We start from the raw sequence: 27,732 nt of genomic DNA, 5'->3' as shown, positions 1-27,732 counted from the left end.
TCCATCAGACATTAGTAGATCATGACTCTTATATGCCGGCTGCACTTAAAGCTGTAATAACCATACCGTAATTACTGTAATATACAGTTCTCAACAATAATATATTACATCTATGGCACCAAAATGATTGGATATATAATTTTAGTTTTTTTTTATCAGAACAATTATAGGTGTCATAACTAGAGATGAGCGAACCTGGAGCATGCTCGAATCGATCCGAACCCAAACCTTCTGCATTTGATTAGCGGTGGCTGCTGAAGTTGGATAAAACCCTAAGGCTATGTGGAAATCATGGATATAGTCATTGGCTGTATCTATGTTTTCCAGACAACCTTATAGCTTTATCCAAGTTCAGCAGCCGCCACTAATCAAATACCGAACGTTCGGGTTCGGATTGACTCGAACCCGAACCCGGTTCGCTCATCTCTAGTCATAACTTCTGACTTCTTACATGTCAGATTTAGATGGAAAATTTGGTGCACATTTCTCTCTTTATCTTTTCTAATATATTTGTCCATATATCACTGCTTTCCATACTATTCATAGTATAGTATAGTCTGTCCTATTGTGCCAAAATAGAGAATAATATACAGTGAAATGCATTTTTTTAAATAATGTAAATAAATGGAAAACAGATTCTGCTATATGGCATACATGAGAATCTACTTATATCCATAGAGTATGTTTACACAATGTAAATAAATGGGAAAACTGCAGCCATAGTTTTAAGCATGCATTTATTTACATTGATCTCAATAGAACAACGGCCGTTGTTGTGCACACTATATAGCAAATAAATAAATAAATAACTATACAAATAAATGCCATGTTAATTATTTGCGGCCGCTGTTTGGCTGTCATGTCGGCCGTAGTGTGCATAAAAGTCAATGGTTAAATGACTTTCAGAAGTAACCATACGGTCGGTAGTTTACCGTGTTATGGGTCTAGGCACCTTGTACCCAGAAGACATCTGGTTACTCCAGGGTCCTTAGAAAATAATAATTCTCATATGTGTTTCATATTATATAGGTACAACTCTATTTGCTGGGACAACCACACCAAGTGCCGCCACAACTCCAGAAATCACCACCACACCAATTGTGACCACAACTCCTGAAGTCACAACTACACCAAGTGATACCACAACACCTGAAGTCACAACTACACCAAGTGATACCACAACACCTGAAGTCACCACCACACCAAGTGCCACCACAACTCCTGAACTCACCACCACACCAAGTATCACCACAACACCTGGAGTCACTACTACACCAAGTGCCACCACAACACCTGAACTCACTACTACACAAAGTGCCACCACAACACCTGAACTCACTACTACACCAAGTATCACCACAACACCTGAAGTCACTACTACACCAAGTGCCACCACAACACCTGAAGTCACTACTACACCAAGTGCCACCACAACACCTGAACTCACTACTACACAAAGTGCCACCACAACACCTGAACTCACTACTACACCAAGTATCACCACAACACCTGAAGTCACTACTACACCAAGTGCCACCACAACACCTGAACTCACTACTACACAAAGTGCCACCACAACTCCTGAAGTCACTACCACACCAAGTGCCACCACAACTCTTAAAGTCACCACCACACCAAGTGTGACCACAACACCTGAAGTCACTACTGCACCAAGTGCCACCACAACACCTGAACTCACTACTACACCAAGTGCCACCACAACTCTTAAAGTCACCACCACACCAAGTGTGACCACAACACCTGAAGTCACCACTACACCAAGTGCCACCACAACACCTGAACTCACTACTACACCAAGTGCCACCACAACACCTGAACTCACTACTACACCAAGTGCCACCACAACACCTGGAGTCACTACTACACCAAGTGCCACCACAACTCCTGAACTCACCACAACACCAAGTGCCACCACAACTCCTGAACTCACCACAACACCAAGTGCCACCACAACACCTGGAGTCACTACTACACCAAGTGCCACCACAACACCTGGAGTCACTACTACACCAAGTGCCACCACAACTCTTAAAGTCACCACCACATCAAGTGTGACCACAACACCTGAAGTCATTACCACACTAAGTATCACCACAACACCTGAAGTCACTACTACACCAAGTGCCACCACAACACCTGAACTCACTACTACACAAAGTGCCACCACAACACCTGAACTCACTACTACACCAAGTATCACCACAACACCTGAAGTCACTACTACACCAAGTGCCACCACAACACCTGAACTCACTACTACACCAAGTGCCACCACAACTCCTGAAGTCACTACCACACCAAGTGCCACCACAACTCTTAAAGTCACCACCACATCAAGTGTGACCACAACACCTGAAGTCACTACCACACCAAGTATCACCACAACACCTGAAGTCACTACTACACCAAGTGCCACCACAAAACCTGAACTCACTACTACACAAAGTGCCACCACAACACCTGAACTCACTACTACACCAAGTATCACCACAACACCTGAAGTCACTACTACACCAAGTGCCACCACAACACCTGAACTCACTACTACACAAAGTGCCACCACAACTCCTGAAGTCACTACCACACCAAGTGCCACCACAACTCTTAAAGTCACCACCACACCAAGTGTGACCACAACACCTGAAGTCACCACTACACCAAGTGCCACCACAACACCTGAACTCACTACTACACCAAGTGCCACCACAACACCTGAACTCACTACTACACCAAGTGCCACCACAACTCCTGAAGTCACTACCACACCAAGTGCCACAACTCTTAAAGTCACCACCACATCAAGTGTGACCACAACACCTGAAGTCACTACTGAACCAAGCGTGACCACAACACCTGAAGTCACTACTACACCAAGTGCCACCACAACTCCTGAACTCACCACCACACCAAGTGCTACCACAACACCTGAAGTTACTACTACCCCAGGTGCCACCACAACATCTGAAGTCACTACCACACCAAGTGTCACCACAACTCTTGAGGTCACAACCACACCAAGTGTGACCACAACACCTGAAGTCACTACTACACTACGTGTGACCACAACTCCTGAAGTCACAACCACACTAAGTGCCACCCCCACACCTGAAGTCACTACTACACCAAGTGCCACCACAACCCCTGAACTCACCACCACAAGTGCCACCACAACACCTGAAGTTACTACTACACCAAGTCCCACCACAACATCTGAAGTCACCACCACAACTCCTGAAATCACAGCCACACTAAGTGTGACCACAACACCTGAAGTCACTACTACACCACGTGCCACCACAGCATCTGAAGTCACCACAGCTCCTGAAGTCACCACCACACCAAGTGTGACCACAACTCCTGAAGGCACTACTCTACCAAGTGCCACCACAACACCTGAAGTCACCACCACTTCAAGTGCCACCACAACTCCTGAAGTCACCACCACACCAAGTGTGACCACACCTGAAGTCACCACTACACCAAGTGCCACCACAACACCTGGAGTCACTACTACACCAAGTGCCACCACAACACCTGGAGTCACTACTACACCAAGTGCCACCACAACGTCTGAAGTCACTACTACACCAAGTGCCACCACAACCTCTGGAGTCACTACTACACCAAGTGCCACCACAACACCTGGAGTCACTACTAAACCAAGTGCCACCACAACACCTGGAGTCACTACTACACAAAGTGCCACCACAACTCCTGAACTCACCACAACACCAAGTGCCACCACAACACCTGGAGTCACTACTACACCAAGTGCCACCACAACACCTGGAGTCACTACTACACCAAGTGCCACCACAACACCTAGAGTCACTACTACACCAAGTGCCACCACAACACCTGGAGTCACCACCACAACAAGTGCCACCACAACTCCTGAACTCACCACAACACCAAGTGCCTCCACAACTCCTGAACTCACCACAACACCAAGTGCCACCACAACACCTGGAGTCACTACTACACCAAGTGCCACCACAACACCTGGAGTCACTACTACACCAAGTGCCACCACAACACCTGGAGTCACTACTACACCAAGTGCCACCACAACACCTGGAGTCACTACTACACCAAGTGCCACCACAACTCCTGAACTCACCACAATACCAAGTGCCACCACAACACCTGGAGTCACTACTACACCAAGTGCCACCACAACACCTGGAGTCACTACTACACCAAGTGCCACCACAACACCTGGAGTCACCACCACACCAAGTGCCACCACAACACCTGGAGTCACTACTACACCAAGTGCCACCACAACTCCTGAGTTCACCACAACACCAAGTGCTACCAAAACACCTGGAGTCACTACTACACCAAGTGCCACCACAACACCTGGAGTCACTACTACAATAAGTGCCACCACAACTCCTGAACTCACCACAACACCAAATGCCACCACAACACCTGGAGTCACTACTACACCAAGTGCCACCACAACACCTGGAGTCACTACTACACCAAGTGCCACCACAACACCTGGAGTCTCTACTACACCAAGTCCCACCACAACACCTGGAGTCACTACTACACCAAGTGCCACCACAACACCTGGAGTCACTACTACACCAAGTGCCACCACAACACCTGGAGTCAGCACCACACCAAGTGCCACCACAACACCTGGAGTCACTACTACACCAAGTGCCACCACAACTCCTGAACTCACCACAACACCAAGTGCCACCACAACTCCTGAACTCACCACAACACCAAGTGCCACCACAACACCTGGAGTCACTACTACACCAAGTGCCACCACAACACCTGGAGTCACTACTACACCAAGTGCCACCACAACACCTGGAGTTACTACTACACCAAGTGCCACCACAACACCTGGAGTCACTGCTACATCAAGTGCCACCACAACTCCTGAACTCACCACAACACCAAGTGCCACCAAAACACCTGGAGTCACTACTACACCAAGTGCCACCACAACACCTGGAGTCACTACTACACCAAGTGCCATCACAACTCCTGAACTCACCACCACACCAAGTGCCACCACAACACCTGGAGTCACTACTACACCAAGTGCCACCACAACATCTGAACTCACCACCACACCAAGTGCCACCACAACGCCTGGAGTCACTACTACACCAAGTGCCACCACAACTCCTGAGTTCACCACAACACCAAGTGCCACCAAAACACCTGGAGTCACTACTACACCAAGTGCCACCACAACACCTGGAGTCACTACTACAATAAGTGCCACCACAACTCCTGAACTCACCACAACACCAAGTGCCACCACAACACCTGGAGTCACTACTACACCAAGTGCCACCAAAACACCTAGAGTCACTACTACACCAAGTGCCACCACAACACCTGAAGTCACTACTACAATAAGTGCCACCACAACACCTGGAGTCACTACTACACCAAGTGCCACCACAATACCTGGAGTCACTACTACACCAAGTGCCACCACAACACCTGGAGTCTCTACTACACCAAGTCCCACCACAACACCTGGAGTCACTACTACACCAAGTGCCACCACAACACCTGGAGTCACTACTACACCAAGTGCCACCACAACACCTGGAGTCAGCACCACACCAAGTGCCACCACAACACCTGGAGTCACTACTACACCAAGTGCCACCACAACTCCTGAACTCACCACAACACCAAGTGCCACCACAACTCCTGAACTCACCACAACACCAAGTGCCACCACAACACCTGGAGTCACTACTACACCAAGTGCCACCACAACACCTGGAGTCACTACTACACCAAGTGCCACCACAACACCTGGAGTTACTACTACACCAAGTGCCACCAAAACACCTGGAGTCACTACTACACCAAGTGCCACCACAACACCTGGAGTCACTACTACACCAAGTGCCATCACAACTCCTGAACTCACCACCACACCAAGTGCCACCACAACACCTGGAGTCACTACTACACCAAGTGCCACCACAACATCTGAACTCACCACCACACCAAGTGCCACCACAACACCTGGAGTCACTACTACACCAAGTGCCACCACAACATCTGAACTCACCACCACACCAAGTGCCACCACAACACCTGGAGTCACTACTACACCAAGTGCCACCACAACACCTGGAGTTACTACTACACCAAGTGCCACCACAACTCCTGAACTCACCACAACACCAAGTGCCACCACAACACCTGGAGTCACCACCACACCAAGTGCCACCACAACACCTGGAGTCACTACTACACCAAGTGCCACCACAACTCCTGAACCCACCACCACACCAAGAGCCACCATAACACCTAGAGTCACTTCTACACCAAGTGCCACCACCAGACCTGAAGTCACCACCACTTTAAGTGCCACCACCACACCAACTGCCACCACAACATCTGAAGTCACCACCACACCAAGTGCCACCACCACACCAACTGCCACCACAACATCTGAAGTCACCACCACACCAAGTGCCACCACAACACCTAAAGTCACTACTACAACAAGTGCATCCACAACACCTGAAGTCACAACCATCCCAAGTGTGACCACAACTCCTGGAGTCACCAGCACTCCAAGTGCCACCACCACACCTAAGGTCACTACCACTCCAAGTGTGACCACAACTCCTGAGGTCACCACCACACCAAGTGCCACCACCACACCTGAGGTCACCACCATCCCAAGTGCCACCACAACTCCTGAACCAACAAGCACAGTGATGCCAACTAATACATTACCGGGAACAGAAGAAACTACTAACACTGCAAGTACAGATAACCCTGAACCACCGACTGGAAGTCCTCTGTCTACTTATAATGAAGATATCAGAGCAAATATGACTTTTAAAATACTTAAGGAAGTATTTGATAATGACCTCACAGACCTCAACTCTCAAAGATCACGGGCACTAAAGAGTCAGATAGAGGATGAAGTGAGTAACATTAGTAAATTACTAGATTTACCTCAAATAGAGCAGAAGGCTAACAGGTTAGAAGGATGGATCGATAGATAGATTTATACTTAGGCTATGTTCATACACCGTATATTTTGAATTGATCACAGCCCTTGTTGCAATTTGCAACAACGGCCATCATTAATTCAAAATATACATTGCACTGAAATCAATGGAAACCCGGCTGGAGTTTATATACATAGGGGGACATTTATCAAACCAAAAAGGCGTATTTTTAGGCGGAAAATGGCCGATGCAAATAAATTTATTCGCAAATGGCCGTTTTGCAGATAAATATTTGCATCTGGTCATTTTCCACCAGGTTTGCCAGGGGGGGCGGAACGGGGGGCGCGGACTCTGGGTCCACTTAATTTATCATTTTTCTCTCGGAAAAATGATCAGGAAACCTATGTCAGCTCTGAGCTGGCATAGGTTTCCTGGCACACACACTGCGTACTGTCGGAGCTGCTGGGACATTTTTAAGACCAACGCAGAAAACGCCAGACTTAATAGATGTCCCCCATAGTATACACTCCGGCCGGGATCCCTAGCGACCGCAAGAAAAATTTACTTGCGGCTCTGGCCTCACTCTCAATTGCATGCATGGTGAATTGGGATGCGGGCACACATGGATGTGTCCGCATCCAATTCACCAGAAAAGAATTTTATCCGATGAGTACTACAGAACCGGCCAAGATAGACTTCACTGACACCGGCCGTACTGCCAGTGTCATACGTTGTGTTAACCTAGCCTTATATTGTGGCGACTATAGATTTGAATAGTTTCACCTTCATTTCTATTTATGTTATTATGACTGAAAGGGCATGTCCACCCAGACCACCCTTTCAATGAAAGCTCCTTCTAGCGCAAAGTCGTATCACAACCTCCAGAGCAATAGGCAGTCTGCAGCTTACTCTCGTAATTTTGGAGGCCTGCAGATAAGTGATAGTTTGTCATGAAGGAAAAAGCTTGTAAAACCCCCTACCATCTATGACTCTGTCCCAGTCTACACAGTAAAGCTGACAAGTAAGTTCTAGTGGCCAGTGTTTGAACTACATTTCCTGATTCCTTCTTGTAAATAGTTACATTGACAATAAAAAAAACTGAAATTCTTTTTAACAGACTAAAAAAATTCTATTGGTTCAATTGCTGGCACCAACAACGGTCCTGAAAGTGAGGGGGTTTAGCACTTTGGTCCAGTCAAAGTTTTTTCTCTGCACATTGGCAGTCCGTACAACTGGCTCTGCAGTGAAGTGCAACACGCCAACAGTCATATGAATTGGGCTGTGCTGCAGTTCACTGCACAGGGGTGACAGGGAGCGCTACTGTGGAGGGTAAAACTGAATATGGGCCATAGTGTTAGTTTAGGAGCGCTGCTGTGCAGGGAATAAACTTTGACACTAACACAGCATTAAACTAGTACTGCAGCCCTTTCTGTCCCAGGATTGTTGGGGTCCTGGCAGTCAGAGTCCCACCAATCACAAAGTAATGACCTATCAGCCTATCATAGGAGCACCCCATTATTACTTATCATGCAAAGGATATATAAGGATATTTTACTTTTCTTTTTTTTAACTTCTTGTCCTTTTTTGTCCCTATAGTTACTGAGGTTAATACAACCTTATTTTGGAAATGTGAAGGTGCAGGTCCTTTCATTCACGTAAGTAAAGACATTGATGTGTGACGTCTTACACTACAGGATGGGGGAATCACTGATGTTTATGGAGTGTTCACATTATGGATTCTTCTATAAGATCAGGCATACCATCTGATTTCTGCTGCGGATTTGCAGCTTTAGGCTATGTTCACATTATGTAAAAACAGTGGCTGTTATTTGACACGGCCGTTGTTTGCAGTGTCAGACAGCGGCCGCTGTTTTAAATGTTCCTGCGGCAGGAACATCATTTTGTTTCTATTTGGATTGCAAGCACATTTGGGTATGCCTGCAATCCATTTAACCATAGACGTTTGTGTGATGTACGGACGTCAGAACAGCCATATATTGTGTGCGCAGAGCGGGAACAACAGCCGTTGTTTGTGCACTAGCTGCCGCAAATAATTGACAAGTCAATAATTTGTGTGGTCGTAGCGAACAATGGCTATTGTTCAATAAAGCGCGTGAACTGTTTGCATAGTGTTCAATGCAGTGCATTATTTTATGAAAAGATCGGCCGTTGTTTTAATCGCAAACAAGCCTGAGGCTGCTGTAATTTTAAAGAGGCTTTCAAGGAAAAATTTGCTTTACCCCTATCCTGTGGAAAAGTAGGAGATTGCGGAGTGTCTGACCTCTGTAACCCCAGTTAATCTTCATATTGGACCCCGATGGCTTTGTTATGAATAGGTCCATGAGTACGGCGCATGACCCGCGGCTCTATTCATTCCTATTGAGCCGGCGGAAAGAGCTGAGTACAGTGCTCTTCTGGAGTATTCGCCTCTTTCATTCGGCTTCATAGGAATGAATAGAGCTGCGGGTCACACGCTGTACCTGCAGCTCTATTCATAACAAAGCTGGCGGGCCCAATACGGAGATTGGCGGAGGATAGAGGTATAGCCAAATTCACCTGAGGTTTTGGATGCAGATTTTCCCTATTTAATGTGCCTCACCCCCATCCACGTAGCAAAGAATCTGCAGGGATTCCGCATCAGAGAGGCGATATGTCACTTGTGATTTCTCACTAACATGGATTTCAAATCAGTGTCAGAAAAAATCTATGTTGAACTTGTCCAGTGTGACCTACAGGGAAGGTTCTCATCTTAGCTAACATAGTTAAACTTGTAGAGCTTATCAAACTTGTCTTCTTTTCCTGATATGCTGCTCTTTCCCTTCCAATCTTGACAGCTCATTGTCTAGGTTACTGGCCACCACCCTGCTCTAAAAGCAATGGTGTTCATATATAGATATAGAGGGAGAATTATCAAACGTGGGGTAAAGTGAAACTGGTTTAATTGCCCCTTGCAACCAATCAGATCCCACCTTTCATTTTCCAAAGAGTCTGTGAGGAATGAAAACTGGAATCTGATTGGTTGCTAGGGGCAACTGAGCCAGTTTCACTTTACAACATGTTTGATAAATCTCCCCCTATAGTGTAGATGTATTGAGATATATCCCTATAGCTATATAAACACCTACCTGACCTTTGCTTTTAGAGCAGAGTAGTGGTTGGTCACCTAGACAACTAGTTACTAACAATGGGAGGGATAGAGTGCCATATCAGGAGACGGAGGCAAGTTTGCTAAATGACTGTATTTGCAGAAATATTTAACTTGACAAGTATTTTAGTGTAGATAGGAATACACCTCTTATATAACAAGAAACACAAATTGTAGGAAGATTCATGAGACCCTCAGAATCAGCTTATTGCCAGGGAACCTGCTAGCAGGACAGTAGACAGCCCCTTTAAAGGAGAAGTCCTGTGAAAATTTTTATTAAAGTATTGTATTGCCCCCCAAAAGTTATACAAATCACCAATTTACACTTATTACGGGAAATGCTTATAAAGTGTTTTTTTTCCTTGCACTTACTACTGCATCAAGGCTTCACTTCCTGGATAAAATAGTGATGTCACAACCTGACTCCTAGAGCTCTGCGGGCTGTGGCTGCTGGAGAGGATGATGGCAGGGGGACACTGAGGGACACAGGGCACTGGGGGGACACTGAGCATCCCTCTGCCATCATCCTCTCCAGCAGCCACAGCCCGCACAGCTCTGGGAGTCGGGTCGTGACATTGCCATTTTATCCAAGAAGTGACATCACCATGTTATCCAGGAAGTGACATCACCATGTTATCCAAGAAGTGACATCACCATGCTATCCAGGAAGTGAAGCCTTGATGCAGTAGTAAGTGCAGGAAAAAAGCAATTTATAAGCATTTCCCATAATAAGTGTATATTGGTGATTTGTATAACTTTTGGGGGGCAATACAATACTTAAATAAAAATTTTCACTGGACTTCTCCTTTAATGCTGTGTGGTTGATATTCCTGTATGATGACTGCACAATGGTGGTGCTGGGGGGCTGTGTATTTACAACTTTCAATTTAATTTTAAAATTTTCATGTTATTTCTCACAGCAATGGATCGGTGGACACGGTTGTACAATTGGTCTTTCCTGATGGCACTATGGTCCCCATAAGCATTACAGAAATGCAACGGGTACTCGATGAGATGAGAAGAGGCCAGCTGGGAAATCTGACAGTGGATCCTCAAAGCGTCACATTTAATGGTAAAGAAGCATTCTGATCCATGAGACATTAGTAGATCATGACTCTTATTTGCCGGCTGTTCCTTTTTTAGTTTCTTTGGTCAGAACAAGTATAGGTGTCATAACCTCTGACCTCTTAAATGTCGGATTTAGGTGAAAAATTCTGTGCAGATTAATTTCTTTATATTTTCTTATGCATTTATCTACATATCACTGCTTTCCATACTATTCATAGCATAGTAGTCTGTTCTATTGTGCCCAAAAAAACTGAAAAATATACACTGAAATGTGTTTTTTTTAAACAATATAAATCAATAGTAAATTGAATCTCCTATATGGCCTACAGCATACTATATTTATATATTTAATATATAAAATGTGATCCTTTATATTAACTAAGGGCTGTGCTATGGTTCTGGGCACCTTGTACCTATAAAACAAGAAAACAAGAATAAGAAAATCATTATTCTAATATGTGTTTTATATTATATAGGTACAACTCTATTTCCTGGGACAACTACACCAAGTGCCACCACAACTCCTGAAGTCACTACCACTCCAAGTGCCACCACAACACCTGGAGTCACTACTACACCAAGTGGCACCACAACTCCTAAAGTCACCACCACACCAAGTGCCACCACAACACCTGGAGTCATTACTACACCAAGTGGCACCACAACTCCTGAATTAACCACCACACCAAGTATCACCACAACTCCTGAAGTCACCACCACTCCAAGTGTGACTACAACTCCTGAACCCACCACCACACTCAGTGTCACCACAACTCCTGAATTAACCACTACGCCAAGCGCTACCACAACTACTGAAGTCACCACCACACCAAGTGTGACCACAACTCCTGAAGTCACCACCACAACACCTGGAGTCACTACTACACCAAGTGCCACCACAACTCCTGAACTCACCACCACACCAAGTGCCACCACAACACCTGGAGTCACTACTACACCAAAGGCCACCACAACACCTGAACTCACCACCACACCAGGTGCCACCACAACACCTAGAGTAACTACTTCACCAAGTGGCACCACAACTCCTGAATTAACCACCACACCAAGTGCCACCACAACTCCTGAACTCAGCACCACACCAACTGTCACCACAACTCCTGAATTAACCACCACACCAAGTGCCACCACAACACCTGAACTCACCACCACTCCAAGTGCCACCACAACACCTGGAGTCACTACTACACCAAGTGGCACCACAACTCCTAAAGTCACCACCACACCAAGTGTGACCACAACTCCTGAACCCACCACCACACCCAGTGCCACCACAACACCTGGAGTCACTACTACACCAAGTGCCACCACAACACCTGAACTCACCACCACACCAAGTGCCACCACAACACCTGGAGTCATTACTACACCTAGTGGCACCACAACTCCTGAATTAACCACCACACCAAGTGTCACCACAACTCCTGAAGTCACCACCACTCCAAGTATGACTACAACTCCTGAACCCACCACCACACTTAGTGTCACCACAACTCCTGAATTAACCACTACGCCAAGCGCCACCACAACACCAAGTGCCACCACAACACCTGGAGTCACTACTACACCAAGTGCCACTACAACACCTAGAGTCACTACTACACCAAGTGTCACCACAACACCTGGAGTCACTACTACACCAAGTGCCACCACAACTCCTGAACTCACCACAACACCAAGTGCCACCACAACACCTGGAGTCACTACTACACCAAGTGCCACCACAACACCTGGAGTCACTACTACACCAAGTGCCACCACAACTCCTGAACTCACCACAACACCAAGTGTCACCACAACACCTGGAGTCACTACTACACCAAGTGCCACCACAACTCCTGAACTCACCACAACACCAAGTGCCACCACAACACCTGGAGTCACTACCACACCAAGTGCCACCACAACACCTGGAGTCACTACTACACCAAGTGCCACCACAACACCTGGAGTCACTACTACACCAAGTGCCACCACAACTCCTGAACTCACCACAACACCAAGTGCCACCACAACACCTGGAGTCACTACTACACCAAGTGCCACCACAACACCTGGAGTCACTTCTACACCAAGTGCCACCACAGCACCTGGAGTCACTACTACACCAAGTGCCACCACAACTCCTGAACTCACCACAACACCAAGTGCCACTACAACACCTGGAGTCACTACTACACCAAGTGCCACCATAACACCTGGAGTCACTACTACACCAAGTGCCACCACAACACCTGGAGTCACTACTACACCAAGTGCCACCACAACTCCTGATCTCACCACAACACCAAGTGCCACCACAACACCTGGAGTCACTACTACACCAAGTGCCACCACAACATCTGAACTCACCACCACACCAAGTGCCACCACAACAGCTGGAGTCACTACTACACCAAGTGCCACCACAACTCCTGAACTCACCACCACACCAAGTGCCACCACAACACCTGGAGTCACTACCACACCAAGAGCCACCACAACACCTAGAGTCACTTCTACACCAAGTGCCACCACCACACCTGAAGTCACCACCACTTTAGGTGCCACCACCACACCTGGAGTCACTACTACACCAAGTGCCACCACAACTCCTGAACTCACCACCACACCAAGTGTCACCACAACTCCTGAATTAACCACCACACCAAGTGTCACCACAACTCCTGAAGTCACCACCACTCCAAGTGTGACTACAACTCTTGAACCCACCACCACACTCAGTGTCCCCACAACTCCTGAATTAACCACCACGCCAAGCGCCACCACAACTACTGAAGTCACCACCACACCAAGTGTGACCACAACTCCTGAAGTCACCACCACTTCAAGTGCCACCACAACACCTGGAGTCACTACTACACCAAGTGCCACCACAACTCCTGAACTCACCACCACACCAGGTAACACCACAACACCTGGAGTCACTACTTCACCAAGTGGCACCACAACTCCTGAATTAACTGCCACACCAAGTGCCACCACAACTCCTGAAGTCACCACCACACCAAGTGTGACCACAACGCCTGGACTCACCACCACATCCAGTGTCACCACAACTCCTGAATTAACCACCACACCAAGTGTCACCACAACTCCAGAAATCACCAACACACCAAGTGTGTCCACAACATCTGAAGTCACCACAACTCCAAGTGCTACCACAACTCCTGAATTAACCACCACATCAAGTGTCACCACAACTCTTGAAGTCACCACTACACCAAGCGTGACCACAACTCCTGAAGTTACCACTACACCAAGCGTGACCACAACTCCTGAAGTTACCACTACAACAAGTGTGACCACAACATTTGAAGACACCACCACAGCTCCTGAAGGAACCACCACACCAAGTGTGACCACAACATCTGAAGTCACCACCAGTCCAAGTGCCACCACAACACCTAAATTCACTACTACACCTGCAGTCACCACTATACCAAGTGTCAGCACAACACCTAAAGTCACCACCACGCCAAGTATGACCAAAACACAGGCTGTAAGAAGTACTGAGCCTGGAATTAGCACCATTTCTCAAACTAACAATGAGCCTCCAACTAATGCATTGCCGACAATAGAAACAATGACTACCACAACCATTACAGTTAGGACTGAACCACAGGAGACTGGGGGACCAGAGGAAGAAAAGATTATCACGGATATGACTTTTAGACTGCCTGAGGAAACATTCACTGACGATCTAAATAACAGAAACTCTGCGGCCTTTAAAGATCTGGAGAAAAGAATAGTGGGTCCTGTAAGTATCAAAATGAAATTTACATCACAAAGAGCAAAATCCATCACATTATTGATATCTAGAGATTCTCACATAGTGCAGTTTTGACTATGAACAGATTAATATAAATCCAGGGCAGACAGATGCTGCAGATTTCGGGAGATAGATCAATAGAGATTCCCTGTTTAGAAAAAAAAGGATATTTTACATGTATGCACCTACTGACCAAACTAATATACATGGGGTTAATAATCTATGACCTCTACTACAACAATTTGGTTGTAGCACCATAGAGCAATAGTTTAAACTGATCCAAAGTTTGCATGCGGCCAAAGCCTGGTAGATAACATAGCCCTGTGTCTAGGGATGGCGAGGCTTAATTGTTTGGCCCAGGATGGTATCTGAATCTGAATAGTGACTATAGGAAGTGAACAAATGTCCACAGCAGCCGATCACAGCTCAGCTTTAACCTCTGGTAAATAAAGTAGGAGCTGTGACTGGTTGCTGTGGGCAGTTTGCACCAGTCTAAATTTTACACCCTCTGATAAATCACCCCCTATGTGTATAAGTGTACAGTCTACATGGTGGATGTCTTAAGCCGCAACTTCGGACATTCTCTGTAATATCTTGTTTTCTTTCCACACAGTTAAAGACAATCCTGGACCAAATGTTCAAAAACGTGTCGATAGTTATAACCAACTTCACGTGAGTACAACCATCTACTGTATAACATCTGAGTGTGATAAACTAATAAAGAGCCATAACCTATAGCTGTAACCTCATCACATCTTTCAATGGGAAATATTAACATGATAGTTGTGTGAATCAATGTAGGAACCTCTGGTGAGAGACTTTACTGTGCAGTATTTGGGGGAACTCCTTACTATGTGCAGATGCTATGGAGTGTGCCCTTGTACAGGAGATGGAAACCAGCCTTTACTGGCCTCATGATGGCGCTATAACATACTGATAATGTATTTTCTAGAAGGGCAGCACATTGATGGAGTGCGGTGGGATGTTGGCAGTTACCACTTGCATTCCACCAGTGTAGAAGTCCTGTTTCCACCCTGCAGCTTCCGCATGATACAGATGACACTATGTATGTAAACCTGTCTATTTACATATATAATAATTAATTGTTCCAACAGTGAGGGATCCGTCAAAGTTGAGCTACAAATCATCTTACCGAATGACACCCCTGTACCTGTGAATATTACTGCCATACGAGAACTGTTTGAAAATGTGAAAGATTCAGACCTCCTTGGAAACCTGACAGTGGATGTCTTAAGCATCACATTTAATGGTAAGTATCCCACAGGACCATAGTAACAATTTCAACTAGGCCTCCAGATCCTTAGGCAATCCTTAGTCAATGTAGCCACATAATGCTCTAATGCTAGATTTATCATGATTTATGCATGCTCACAGGTGTAAATCATGATACAAATCTACACTTGCTCTCGGCACCCGCAATGCCTGCGCCAGGTGCAGGGCCGGCCGGCTTCACTAAGAGACATGCACCTCTTAGTAAATCCAATCGGGGAAAAGTTGAGGGGCCTTTTTTAAGATTGACGTACTTGTACGTAAGTTTTGCTAAATGTCCCCCTATGTCTTGTGTGCAGAATGTGTTTTTATACTACAATGCTTAATCCTTTTTTCTATATTATAGGTACTGTGTTATATTTTGCATCAACATCATCTGCTGCTCTGATGACCACCACACCAAGTGCCACCACAATGTCTGAAGTCACTACTACACCAAGTGCCACCACAACACCTGAAGTTACTACTACACCAAGTGCCACCACAACATCTGAAGTCACTACTACACCAAGTGCCACCACAACCTCTGGAGTCACTACCACACCAAGTGCCACCACAATGTCTGAAGTCACTACTACACCAAGTGCCACCACAACACCTGAAGTCACTACTACAACAAGTGCCACCACAACACCTGAAGTCACTACTACACCAAGTGCCACCACAACCTCTGGAGTCACTACTACACCAAGTGCCACCACAACAACTGGAGTCACTACTACACCAAGTGCCACCACAACAACTGAAGTCACTACTACACCAAGTGTGACCATGACACCTGGATTCACTACTACACCAAGTCCCACCACAATACCTGAAGTCACTACTACACCAAGTGCCACCACAACTCCTGAAGTCACTACTACACCAAGTGTCACCACAACACTTGAGGTTACCACCACACCAAGTGTCACAACAACACCTGGGGTTACTACCATTCCAATAGTCACCACTACTTCTGGAGGAAGTAGCACTACAACAGTGCTGAGCACTACATCAGGTATCACCTCTACATCTGGAGGAAGCAGTACATCAGGTCCTAGCACTTCTTCTGGAGGAAGCACTACATCAGGTCCTAGCACTACTTCTGGAGGAAGCACTACATCAGGTCCTAGCACTACTTCTGAAGTAAGCACTACATCAGGTCCTAGCTCTACTTCTGGAGGAAGCACTACATCAGGTCCTAGCACTTCTTCTGGAGAAAGCACTACATCAGGTCCTAGCACTTCTTCTGGAGGAAGCACTACATCAGGTCCTAGCACTACTTCTGGAGGAAGCACTACATCAGGTCCTAGCACTACTTCTGGAGGAAGCACTACATCAGGTTCTAGCACTTCTTCTGGAGGAAGCACTACATCAGGTCCTAGCTCTACTTCTGGAGGAAGCACTACATCAGGTCCTAGCACTACTTCTGAAGTAAGCACTACATCAGGTCCTAGCTCTACTTCTGGGGGAAGCACTATATCAGGTCCTAGCACTACTTCTGGAGGAAGCACTACATCAGGTCCTAGCACTACTTCTGGAGGAAGCACTACATCAGGTCCTAGCACTACTTCTGGAGGAAGCACTACATCAGGTCCTAGCACTACTTCTGGAGGAAGCACTACATCAGGTCCTAGCACTACTTCTGGAGGAAGCACTACATCAGGTCCTAGCACTACTTCTGGAGGAAGCACTACATCAGGTCCTAGCACTACTTCTGGAGGAAGCACTACATCAGGTCCTAGCACTACTTCTGGAGGAAGCACTACATCAGGTCCTAGCACTACTTCTGGAGGAAGCACTACATCAGGTCCTAGCACTACTTCTGGAGGAAGCACTACATCAGGTCCTAGCACTACTTCTGGAGGAAGCACTATATCAGGTCCTAGCACAACAACTGAAATTACTGCTACACCAAGTGCCAGCACAATACCTGCTAGTAGTAATATCCCTATTACAGTACCTCCACCTACTGCTGCAGTAGAAGGCAGCAGCACATCAACTTCTAGGACAGCATCTACAAGCAGTATTACACCAGAACTTAGCACTGCACTTGGAAGTAGCACTACAGCAGTGCTGAGCACTACATCAGGTATCACCTCTACATCTGGAGGAAGCACTATATCAGGTCCTAGCACCTCTTCTGGAGGAAGCACTACATCAGGTCCTAGAACTACTTCTGGGGGAAGCACTACATCAGGTCCTAGCACTACTTCTGAAGTAAGCGCTACATCAGGTCCTAGCACTACTTCTGGAGGAAGCACTATATCAGGTCCTAGCACTTCTTCTGGAGGAAGCACTACATCAGTTTCTAGCACTATTTCTGGAGGAAGCACTACATTAGGTCCTAGCTCTACTTCTGGGGGAAGCACTACATCAGGTCCTAGCACTACATCAGGTCCTATCTCTACTTCTGGAGGAAGCACTATATCAGGTCCTATCTCTACTTCTGGGGGAAGCACTACATCAGGTCCTAGCACTACTTCTGGAGGAAGCACTACATCAGGTCCTAGCACTACTTCTGGAGGAAGCACTACATCAGGTCCTAGCACTACTTCTGGAGGAAGCACTACATCAGGTCCTAGCACTTCTTCTGGGGGAAGCACTACATCAGGTCCTAGCACTACTTCTGGAGGAAGCACTACATCAGGTCCTAGCTCTACTTCTGGAGGAAGCACTATATCAGGTCCTAGCTCTACTTCTGGAGGAAGCACTACATCAGGTCCTAGCACTACTTCTGGAGGAAGCACTATATCAGGTCCTAGCTTTACTTCTGGAGGAAGCACTATATCAGGTCCTAGCACAGCAACTGAAATTACTGCTACACCAAGTGCCAGCACAATACCTGCTAGTAGTATTATGCCAATTACATTACCTCCACCTACTGCTGCAGTAGAAGGCAGCAGCACATCAACTTCTAGGACAGCATCTACAAGCAGTATTACACCAGAACTTAGCACTGCACTTGGAAGTAGCACTACAGCAGTGCTGAGCACTACATCAGGTATCACCTCTACATCTGGAGGAAGCAGTACATCAGGTGCTAGCACTACTTCTGGAGGAAGCACTACATCAGGTCCTAGCACTACTTCTGGGGGAAGCACTACATCAGGTCCTAGCACTACTTCTGGGGGAAGCAGTACATTAGGTCCTAGCACTACTTCTGAAGAAAGAACTACATTAGGTCCTAGCACTACTTCTGGAGGAAGCACTACATCAGGTCCTAGCACTACTTCTGGAGGAAGCAGTACATCAGGTCCTAGCACTACTTCTGGAGGAAGCACTACATCAGGTCCTAGCACTACTTCTGGAGGAAGCAGTACATCAGGTCCTAGCACTACCTCTGTAGGAAGCACTATATCAGGTCCTAGCACTACTTCTGGAGGAAGCACTACATCAGGTCCTAGCACTACTTCTGGAGGAGGCACCACATCAGCAGTTAGTAATATTTTACCCATCAATGCTACAGGTATCACCATATCATTTGAAGACACCACTCCAGCAGTAGTCAGCAATACACCTGGAGCCAACACTGATGCTGGTAGCATAACATCTCCAAGCGCAAGCACAAGAAGTAGCACTACATCTGGAACAACTGGAAGAAGCAGCACATCAGGTCCTAGCACTACTTCTGGAGGAAGCACTACATCAGGTCCTAGCACTTCTTCTGAAGGAAGAACTACATTAGGTCCTAGCTCTACTTCTGGGGGAAGCACTACATCAGGTCCTAGCACTACTTCTGGGGGAAGCACTACATCAGGTCCTAGCACTACTTCTGGAGGAAGCACTACATCAGGTCCTAGCACTACTTCTGAAGGAAGAACTACATCAGGTCCTATCTCTACTTCTGGGGGAAGCACTACATCAGGTCCTAGCACTACTTCTGGAGGAAGCACTACATCAGGTCCTAGCACTACTTCTGGAGGAAGCACTACATCAGGTCCTAGCACTACTTCTGGAGGAAGCACTACATCAGGTCCTAGCACTACTTCTGGAGGAAGCACTAAATCAGGTCCTAGCTCTACTTCTGGAGGAAGCACTACATCAGGTCTTAGCACTACTTCTGGAGGAAGCACTACATCAGGTCCTAGCTCTACTTCTGGAGGAAGCACTACATCAGGTCCTAGCACTACTTCTGGAGGAAGCACTACATCAGGTCCTAGCACAGCAACTGAAATTACTGCTACACCAAGTGCCAGCACAATACCTGCTAGTAGTATTATGCCCATTACAGTACCTCCACCTACTGCTGCAGTAGAAGGCAGCAGCACATCAACTTTTAGGACATCATCTCCAAGCAGTATTACACCAGAACTTAGCACTGCACTTGGAAGTAGCACTACAACAGTGCTGAGCACTACATCAGGTATCACCTCTACAGGAGGAAGCACTATATCAGGTCCTAGCACTACTTCTGGGGGAAGCACTACATCAGGTCCTAGCACTACTTCTGGAGGAGGCACCACATCAGCAGTCAGTAATATTTTACCCATCAATGCTACAGGTATCACCATATCATTTGAAGACACCACTCCAGCAGTAGTCAGCAATACACCTGGAGCCAACACTGATGCTGGTAGCATAACATCTCCAAGCGCAAGCACAAGAAGTAGCACTACATCTGGAACAACTGGAAGAAGCAGCACATCAGGTCCTAGCACTTCTTCTGGAGGAGGCACCACATCAGCAGTCAGTAATATTTTACCCATCAATGCTACAGGAATCACCATATCATTTGAAGACACCACTCCAGCAGTAGTCAGCAATACTCCTGGAGCCAACACTGATGCTGGTAGCATAACATCTCCAAGCGCAAGCACAAGAAATAGCACTACATCTGGAACCGATGGAAGAAACAGCACATCAGGTCCTAGCACTTCTTCTGGAGGAGGCACCACATCAGCAGTCAGTAATATTTTACCCATCAATTCTACGGGAAACCCCATATCACTTGAAGACACCACTCCAGCAGTAGTCAGCAATACTCCTGGAGCCAACACTGCTGGTGGTAGCATAACATCTACAACCGCAAGCACGAGAAGTAGCACTACATCTGGAACAACCAACATTTCAGGTACTTGATAGATTCCCTTATTTGTATGTTATATTAAATATATGTGTAGTGCATAAATATACATACCCTTTCTCTAAACTTGTGTCTAAGACTCTAGACTAGGATTAGTGTCGAGCTAACTGTTCAAGGTCAGCAACGTTCTCTGAACCCGAATGCTTGGCATTTCACTTCCGGTGGCTGGAGAAGTTGGATGCCACCCTAGGGCTGCCAGGAAAACATGGATACAGCCTATGGCATTTGGGTTCAGAGAAGGTTGCAAAACCTGAACAGTTCAGCAAGTCTGCTTCGAAAATGTAAATCTAGCTCTGTCCCCATCATTTCTTGAAGTATAGGCATCACTAACAGAATATACAGTTATCACTGTAGTTGTATCAGTATTAGGCTATGTTCACACTTAGTAAGAGATTGGCCATTCTCTGAAAAGATCATCCTGGATCATCTTTCGGGCCGCAGAATTCTGATGCAGACGCATCAGTTTGCGCCCGCATCAGAACTCCCCACAGCACACAATAGAGTTAGCGGCCAGAGCCGCTCGCTCTATTGTGTGAACTGACAGGGTTTTGCGGCCGCAGAAAGCTGACATGTCAGTTTTCTATGGCGGCGCTAGGGATCCCGGCTAAAGTGTATACCAAGGGGGAGATTTATGAAAGGGTGTAAATATACATCTGGTGTAAACTACCCACAGCAGCCAATTACAGCTCCTCTTATATTCTACCAGAGCTGAAAGCTGAGCTGTGATTGGTTGCTGTGGGCAGTTTACACCAGGTGTATATTTACACCCTTTCATAAATCTCCCCCAATGTGTATACACTCCGGCCGGGACTCCCTCAGGCTGCAGCACTGCGTAAATGCCGCAGGAATCATGGCTGTTGTAACAACGGCCGTGATTTCCATGGCACTTAAGTAGTGTGAACATAGCCTTACCATGTATCTCCTCCTATAGTCACAGTTACAGTCTCTATTCTATCTTTACTTCCATCATTGAACATGTACCATATTATCAATAAGGACCGATACAAAAACAACACATCTAATCACAGCAGATGGGGAGGGGGTATTATTTGGTTGAACTGCTATTGATAGTAAATAATACTCTAGATATTCAATGGGGACGAGGTAATAAGTGGCAGAATAAGGTTTGTTTGGGGGTAGAATGGTGGTATGATTGCAAGGTTAGATGGTGATTCTGGAAAAGGCCCTGTCCAGTAGCGTCATGTTCCTGGGTCTAAGGCCAATACTATGTATTGTAAGATTTTAGTTGGACCTATACTATGGGGATCACTGGAGGTTTAGGTTCATAACTTTTATGATATGCCTCTTTTCTCTAATTCCAGGCACAACTACTGGTGCTGGTGCTGCTGCAGCTGGCGGTGAAGGATCGCACTTCCCTGCCTTTGCCATTGCCTTGATTGTAATGATCAGCGTAGCAATTCTGCTGTTGCCGTTACTTATTTGCATGGTATGTAAAATATTAACAAAGATGGAAATAAATCTATCTATAGTAGACTATTTAGCTGTTTAAGACCTTGTTCTTAACTTCATTGTCTCTTCTTATTATAATAAAATTCTTAAAGCGACTCTGTACCCACAATCTGCCCCTTCCACCCCCAAAAAAAACAAAAACCGCTTGTACCTTCGGATAGCTGCTTTTAATCTAAGATCTGTCCTGTGGTCCGTTTAGCAGGTTATGTAATTATTGTCCTAAAAAACAACTTTGAATCTTGCAGCCCTGTGTCAAATTGGCATGGCCTAGAGTAACTGTGCCCTAGTCCTGTGACGCCCCTCTGTCCCTCCTCCCTGCCCTCCTCATCATTAGGAACGCCCCTGGGCAGGATTTCTCCTAATCATCACTTGTCTGAACACTGCACAGGTGCTGGATTGTTAAGGCACCTGTGCAGTGTTTAGACAAGCAATGAATAGGAGAAATCCTGCCCGGGGCATTCCTAATGGTTAAGAGAGCGAGGTGGAGGGACAGAGGGGCGGTTCAGGCCTAGGGCACAGAAACTCTCAGCCACACCACTTTGATACAGTGCTGCAAGTTTAAAAGTTGTTTTTTTAAGACAATAAGTGCATCACCTGCAGAGTGGACCCCAGAACAGATCTTGGATTAAAAGCAGCCATCCGACGGTACAAGCGGCTTGGGGGGACAGATTGTAGGTACAGAGTTGCTTAACAATCTGTGTGATCTGCTACACTGCAGACGCCAAATGCACCCGGTGGACCCTAATGACTTAGAATTTTGTGAGCCCTAGACCCTATATCCACAATAGTGTGGATATAGGGTCTAGTATAATATGTATGATACTGACACATAGAAAACACATGATAGTGAGTTAGAGCACTAAAATATCATTACCATGTAGCGCTAACACAGTACTGCCCTATGTAGCTGTGCCATACAGTGCCAAAAAACAGTACCATACAGTTCCCACATAATACGGCACTGCAGTATCACTGTAAGGGTACAAACACACTTGACGTATTTGCTGCGTGAATCAGTCTTAAAAATAAGCAGGCAAAACGCAGGTTGGCTTTATACGATTGTTCTGCATTAAAATACGCAATTGCGTATTTTTGAAGCGTGAAGCTTGTTGTTAGCAAAGCATCAGTTGTTAACAACCTGTGCGAAAAACGCATGTAGCTTCACACTTCAAAAATACGCAATCGCGTATTTTAACGCAGAACAATTGTATAAAGCCAACCTGCGGTTTGCCTGCTTATTTTTAAGACTGATTCACGCAGCAAATACGTCAAGTGGGTTTGTACCCTAATAATGAAATATAGTGAATATCTAACAATGCCACAGTAACAAACAATTCCCACAAAATGCTGTCATATAGGGTCATGCAATTTGATAAATGATATCCAAATAATTGTGTCAAAAATCCCCCCTATAATAACACACCTGGTCCCACAAAGTGAGTTCAGAACAAGTCACCAGTGAGGAAGTTAAGGTGGGCCATACACAGCAGGGGATGAAGTTCACTATAACGTAAAGATGCTAGAGCAATAGTTTATTATCCCCATCTATAATATATCATAGTACCCATGTATTCCAGCAAGTAAATGGAATGTTATAAATAACTATACTACCTAGGTGGAGTTCTAAGCATTGGAATCATCCAGTTCTTCCTCTTTCCCTGACCTCCTCTCCTGATATTTTGTTTCCAGGCCTTCAGACTGGGGTTGTGTTGTACAGTGGCTGACCCTTGTGTTCAGGCTCCTGCCTGTGATACACCTGAGTCCGGAATGTGGGTGCGAAGTGTCGGGGTTCAAATGCCGGCTGCCAAGGTAAGAGAAACTAGAACCATAGGCTAGGTTTTCACTTTGGATTCCTATATTCATTTTCATATTGAAATAACTGGAAGCCACTCCTCAGGGGGAAGGCTACTTTGTAGTTCCGCCCACTAGGAGCCATGATTAGTGACTACAGCTTAACTGTTATTTCTGTTGAGGTCTATGAGAGTTAGAGATCTACTTCCTGTTTAATCACAGGCTCAGGATGCCTAAATTCATAAATTTTACTTAATTGTCATTACAGAGAGGTTCTTATGAAGTAAATCAATGAGGTTACCACAAGAACAGAAGAAGCATAAGACGGGCTGGAAAATTACTGAGTAATTTGTTTACACTTCACCCATGGGACACGTGCAATGAGGACTGATACGACTCACAAAATCACTCTGTAGACTGCTGTAAATGCTGTGAGTCTGACTTATCAGGCGAAGTTATATAAGAAACTTGCACTAAAAACCCCATTGTGAATGGGGAACTCTGATGAGGCCGTTGACTTCCTCATAGATGGACATGAGCTGCTTGTTTGCGCAGCGCCCCCAAGTGTCGCAGAAGAGGTAACAGCCTGTGTGACACATTGTTTACAGAACGGAACGCTGCCCAGATCTTCATAAGCAATCATGCACGCGCTTTCTTACTCTGTGTGCTGCCTCCGCGTGCCGCTCTCCGATGGGCCTGTTAATACGTAAATGTTTTTATTTATTTTTTATGGGATGATTATATTTTTTATGATTCAAATGATACCGACGTGTACAAATGCAGAATGCTTTTTAGGTTTTACATACGAGATTTATGCTAAATTATCTTATTTATGGCGATATTAATAAAGAAATGATGTAGCAATCAAATTCTGGGACTGTTATTATGTGGGCGATAGGAGATGGTCACTGAGCGCAACTTCAGTATACAGCAAAAACATGGGGGTCAGTAGCTCATGAAAAGTCTGCTGACTGCACATTTGTAATTGTATGTTGAACCTAAATAGATCCACACTGTTTATTAACAAAAGTTTTTTTGTAACTCTATGGAATCTTTTCGGTACAGAATTCCAAATCCCCTGCATAACCATAGAGTTTTACAGTAAAATTCTGTCTGTCTAGAGACACCTCTAGGGGGAGCTCAAGTGCTTACTGCATAGCTATATCTCTATATGTTCTGACCTTGTGTTATTTTGTTACCGCTACACCAAGGATTGGGAACCTTTGGCCCGCCAGCTGTTGCACACCTACAATTCCCATAATAGCTGGACAGCTAAAACTTTAGCTTTGGCTGCCCAGGCATGATGGGTATTATAGTTTTGCAACAGCTGGAGGGCTAAAGGTTCAACCACAACACACAGGCTGTCAGGACATGCAGAGTAGTTGTGCAACAGCTAGGAGGTCCGGCGTTGGGGAACTCCGTGTTCTGAAGAGGTAATATTAAAAGTGAACTTCCCCTTTAAATTGAATGGTTTTATGGTAAATTATGCATTAAAGGGGTTACCCAGTGCTACAAAAACATGGCCACTTTCTTCCAGAGACAGCGCCGCTCTTGTCTCCAGTTTGGGTGGGGTTTTGTAACTCTATTGAAGTGAATGGAGCTTAATTGCAAACCACACCTGAACTGAAGACAAGCGCGGTGCTGTTTCTGGAAGAAAGTGGCTATGATTTTTCAGTGCTGGATAACCCCTTTAAGCATCATTCCTGCAGCTTTGAATTCAGCTTCCTGAAACTTTTTCCCACATAAGGAATCATTACGGTTGTTCAAATGGCACAGCAGCGCCACCACGTTACCAAGGTTCATGAAGCGACCACAGCCTCGGGCTTTGGTTATATCAGGCTATAGGGTGGAGGCTCTAAATCACTTTTTTGCTGTGCTGATGAAGGCATCTGTCTGAGGTTGGAAACATTTTGAAAGTTTCTTTCATTATGGTCCACATCTCTCTACGTGTTGTGTCTGGTATTAAAATTAAAGGGGCTAAGTTGCAGTACCATACACAACCATGGAAGATGTGTGGCACTTTTGGTAGTAGCAGTCAATTTATAATAGTGGTCATGCTGATATGCTGTTTGGTTTCTTTAGTGCTGTTACTGTTTAGCTCTCCTCCATTAGGACATTAGCTTAGCACCATTGTCCATTGGAGTCTATAGTTGTCTGAAACCAATCTCTTGTATAAATCAATCAAGAAGAGAAAATCATCTGGTAACTGAGCAGCGTCAGCCTTAATGCTAGGACTCCACTAATCCAGGAGGATGAGGTTATGTCTCTATTGACTTCAGAAGGACAGACACACAGAAACATACAGCAGCAGGTGGCGGTGGTAATTGTAGAGCTACTATCTTGCCGTGCAGATAATGAAAGGTTCACTGCACTTTATTCACCTAATTGCATTATAATATACAATGATCTCACCATCATTTATCTTATGATTCCCTTAGGGTGTGTTCACACGTTCAGGTTGTTGATGCAGTTTTTGAAGCTGAAGTCAAGAATGGTTTTAAAAAGAGGAGAAGCCTTGGTCTTTTCTTTATGTCTCCTCCATTTATGATTCATTCATGGTTTTGGGTTCAAAAAATGCATACAAAAAACTGAACATGAGAAAACGTCCTTATATTCCTAATAAGTGAGGGTCCTCTAGCTCCGGTGGACACTCTCTCACCACATATGGTGGTCTCTGGACTATCCTCCCTGCCTAAAACGGGGTGAAGAAGGCACAAGAGGAGCCATGATGAAGAAGGGATGGAGAAGACAAAATACAGGTATTTATGGGGATCAGGGATTCACATACTATGGATCTTAGGATAACCCATTCTTGTTAATTTTGGGGATCCCAACTGCAGAGTGATTGTTTTCTCTATGAAGTTGTGTGCCCCCATTGAATTCCATAGACATTAAGGCAAGGGATCTCCAAACAAACAGCTCTTATTTGCCGCGTTTTTTACTCTGACTAAAAGAGTGGGGGGTCCTGATTTGTACACCTCCCTCTATTCCTTTTACAGGAAAAGTAGAAAAAGATTGTCCAAATACGAGAACAGGATTGTACATCATGACTCGCGGGGTCAGAGGAAATTATGAGTCTTCCCAATGTAACCAGTTTGTCAGGTTTACCCCAAAGTGAACGATG

At 45.7% G+C, this 27,732-nt stretch overlaps 1 protein-coding gene across 1 annotated transcript; it reads left to right on the top strand.

The window, feature by feature from the left end:
• The first annotated feature begins 12,664 nt into the window (after positions 1-12,664).
• LOC138800101 (platelet binding protein GspB-like) lies at positions 12,665-25,463 on the top strand. The gene is made up of 7 exons (XM_069981908.1): positions 12,665-14,977; positions 15,603-15,661; positions 16,105-16,259; positions 16,626-21,335; positions 22,670-22,794; positions 24,507-24,626; positions 24,877-25,463. The coding sequence occupies exons 1-7, from the start codon at positions 12,665-12,667 to the stop codon at positions 24,901-24,903; spliced, it is 7,509 nt and encodes a 2,502-aa protein (XP_069838009.1). The 3' UTR covers positions 24,904-25,463.
• The last annotated feature ends 2,269 nt before the right edge of the window (positions 25,464-27,732 follow it).

This window comes from Dendropsophus ebraccatus, chromosome 8, assembly GCF_027789765.1.
Source record: "Dendropsophus ebraccatus isolate aDenEbr1 chromosome 8, aDenEbr1.pat, whole genome shotgun sequence".
NCBI classification, from domain to species: Eukaryota; Metazoa; Chordata; class Amphibia; order Anura; family Hylidae; genus Dendropsophus; species Dendropsophus ebraccatus.
This window is presented reverse-complemented; position numbering and strand designations above follow the sequence as displayed.

Coding starts and splice junctions, on each gene's coding strand:
- LOC138800101 (XM_069981908.1), top strand. CDS start 12,665: ATGACTACAACTCCTGAACCCACCACCACACTTAGTGTCACCACAACT. Junction 16,260..16,625: donor CTTAAGCATCACATTTAATG/GTAAGTATCCCA, acceptor TCTATATTATAG/GTACTGTGTTATATTTTGCA. Junction 22,795..24,506: donor TGCCGTTACTTATTTGCATG/GTATGTAAAATA, acceptor TTTTGTTTCCAG/GCCTTCAGACTGGGGTTGTG.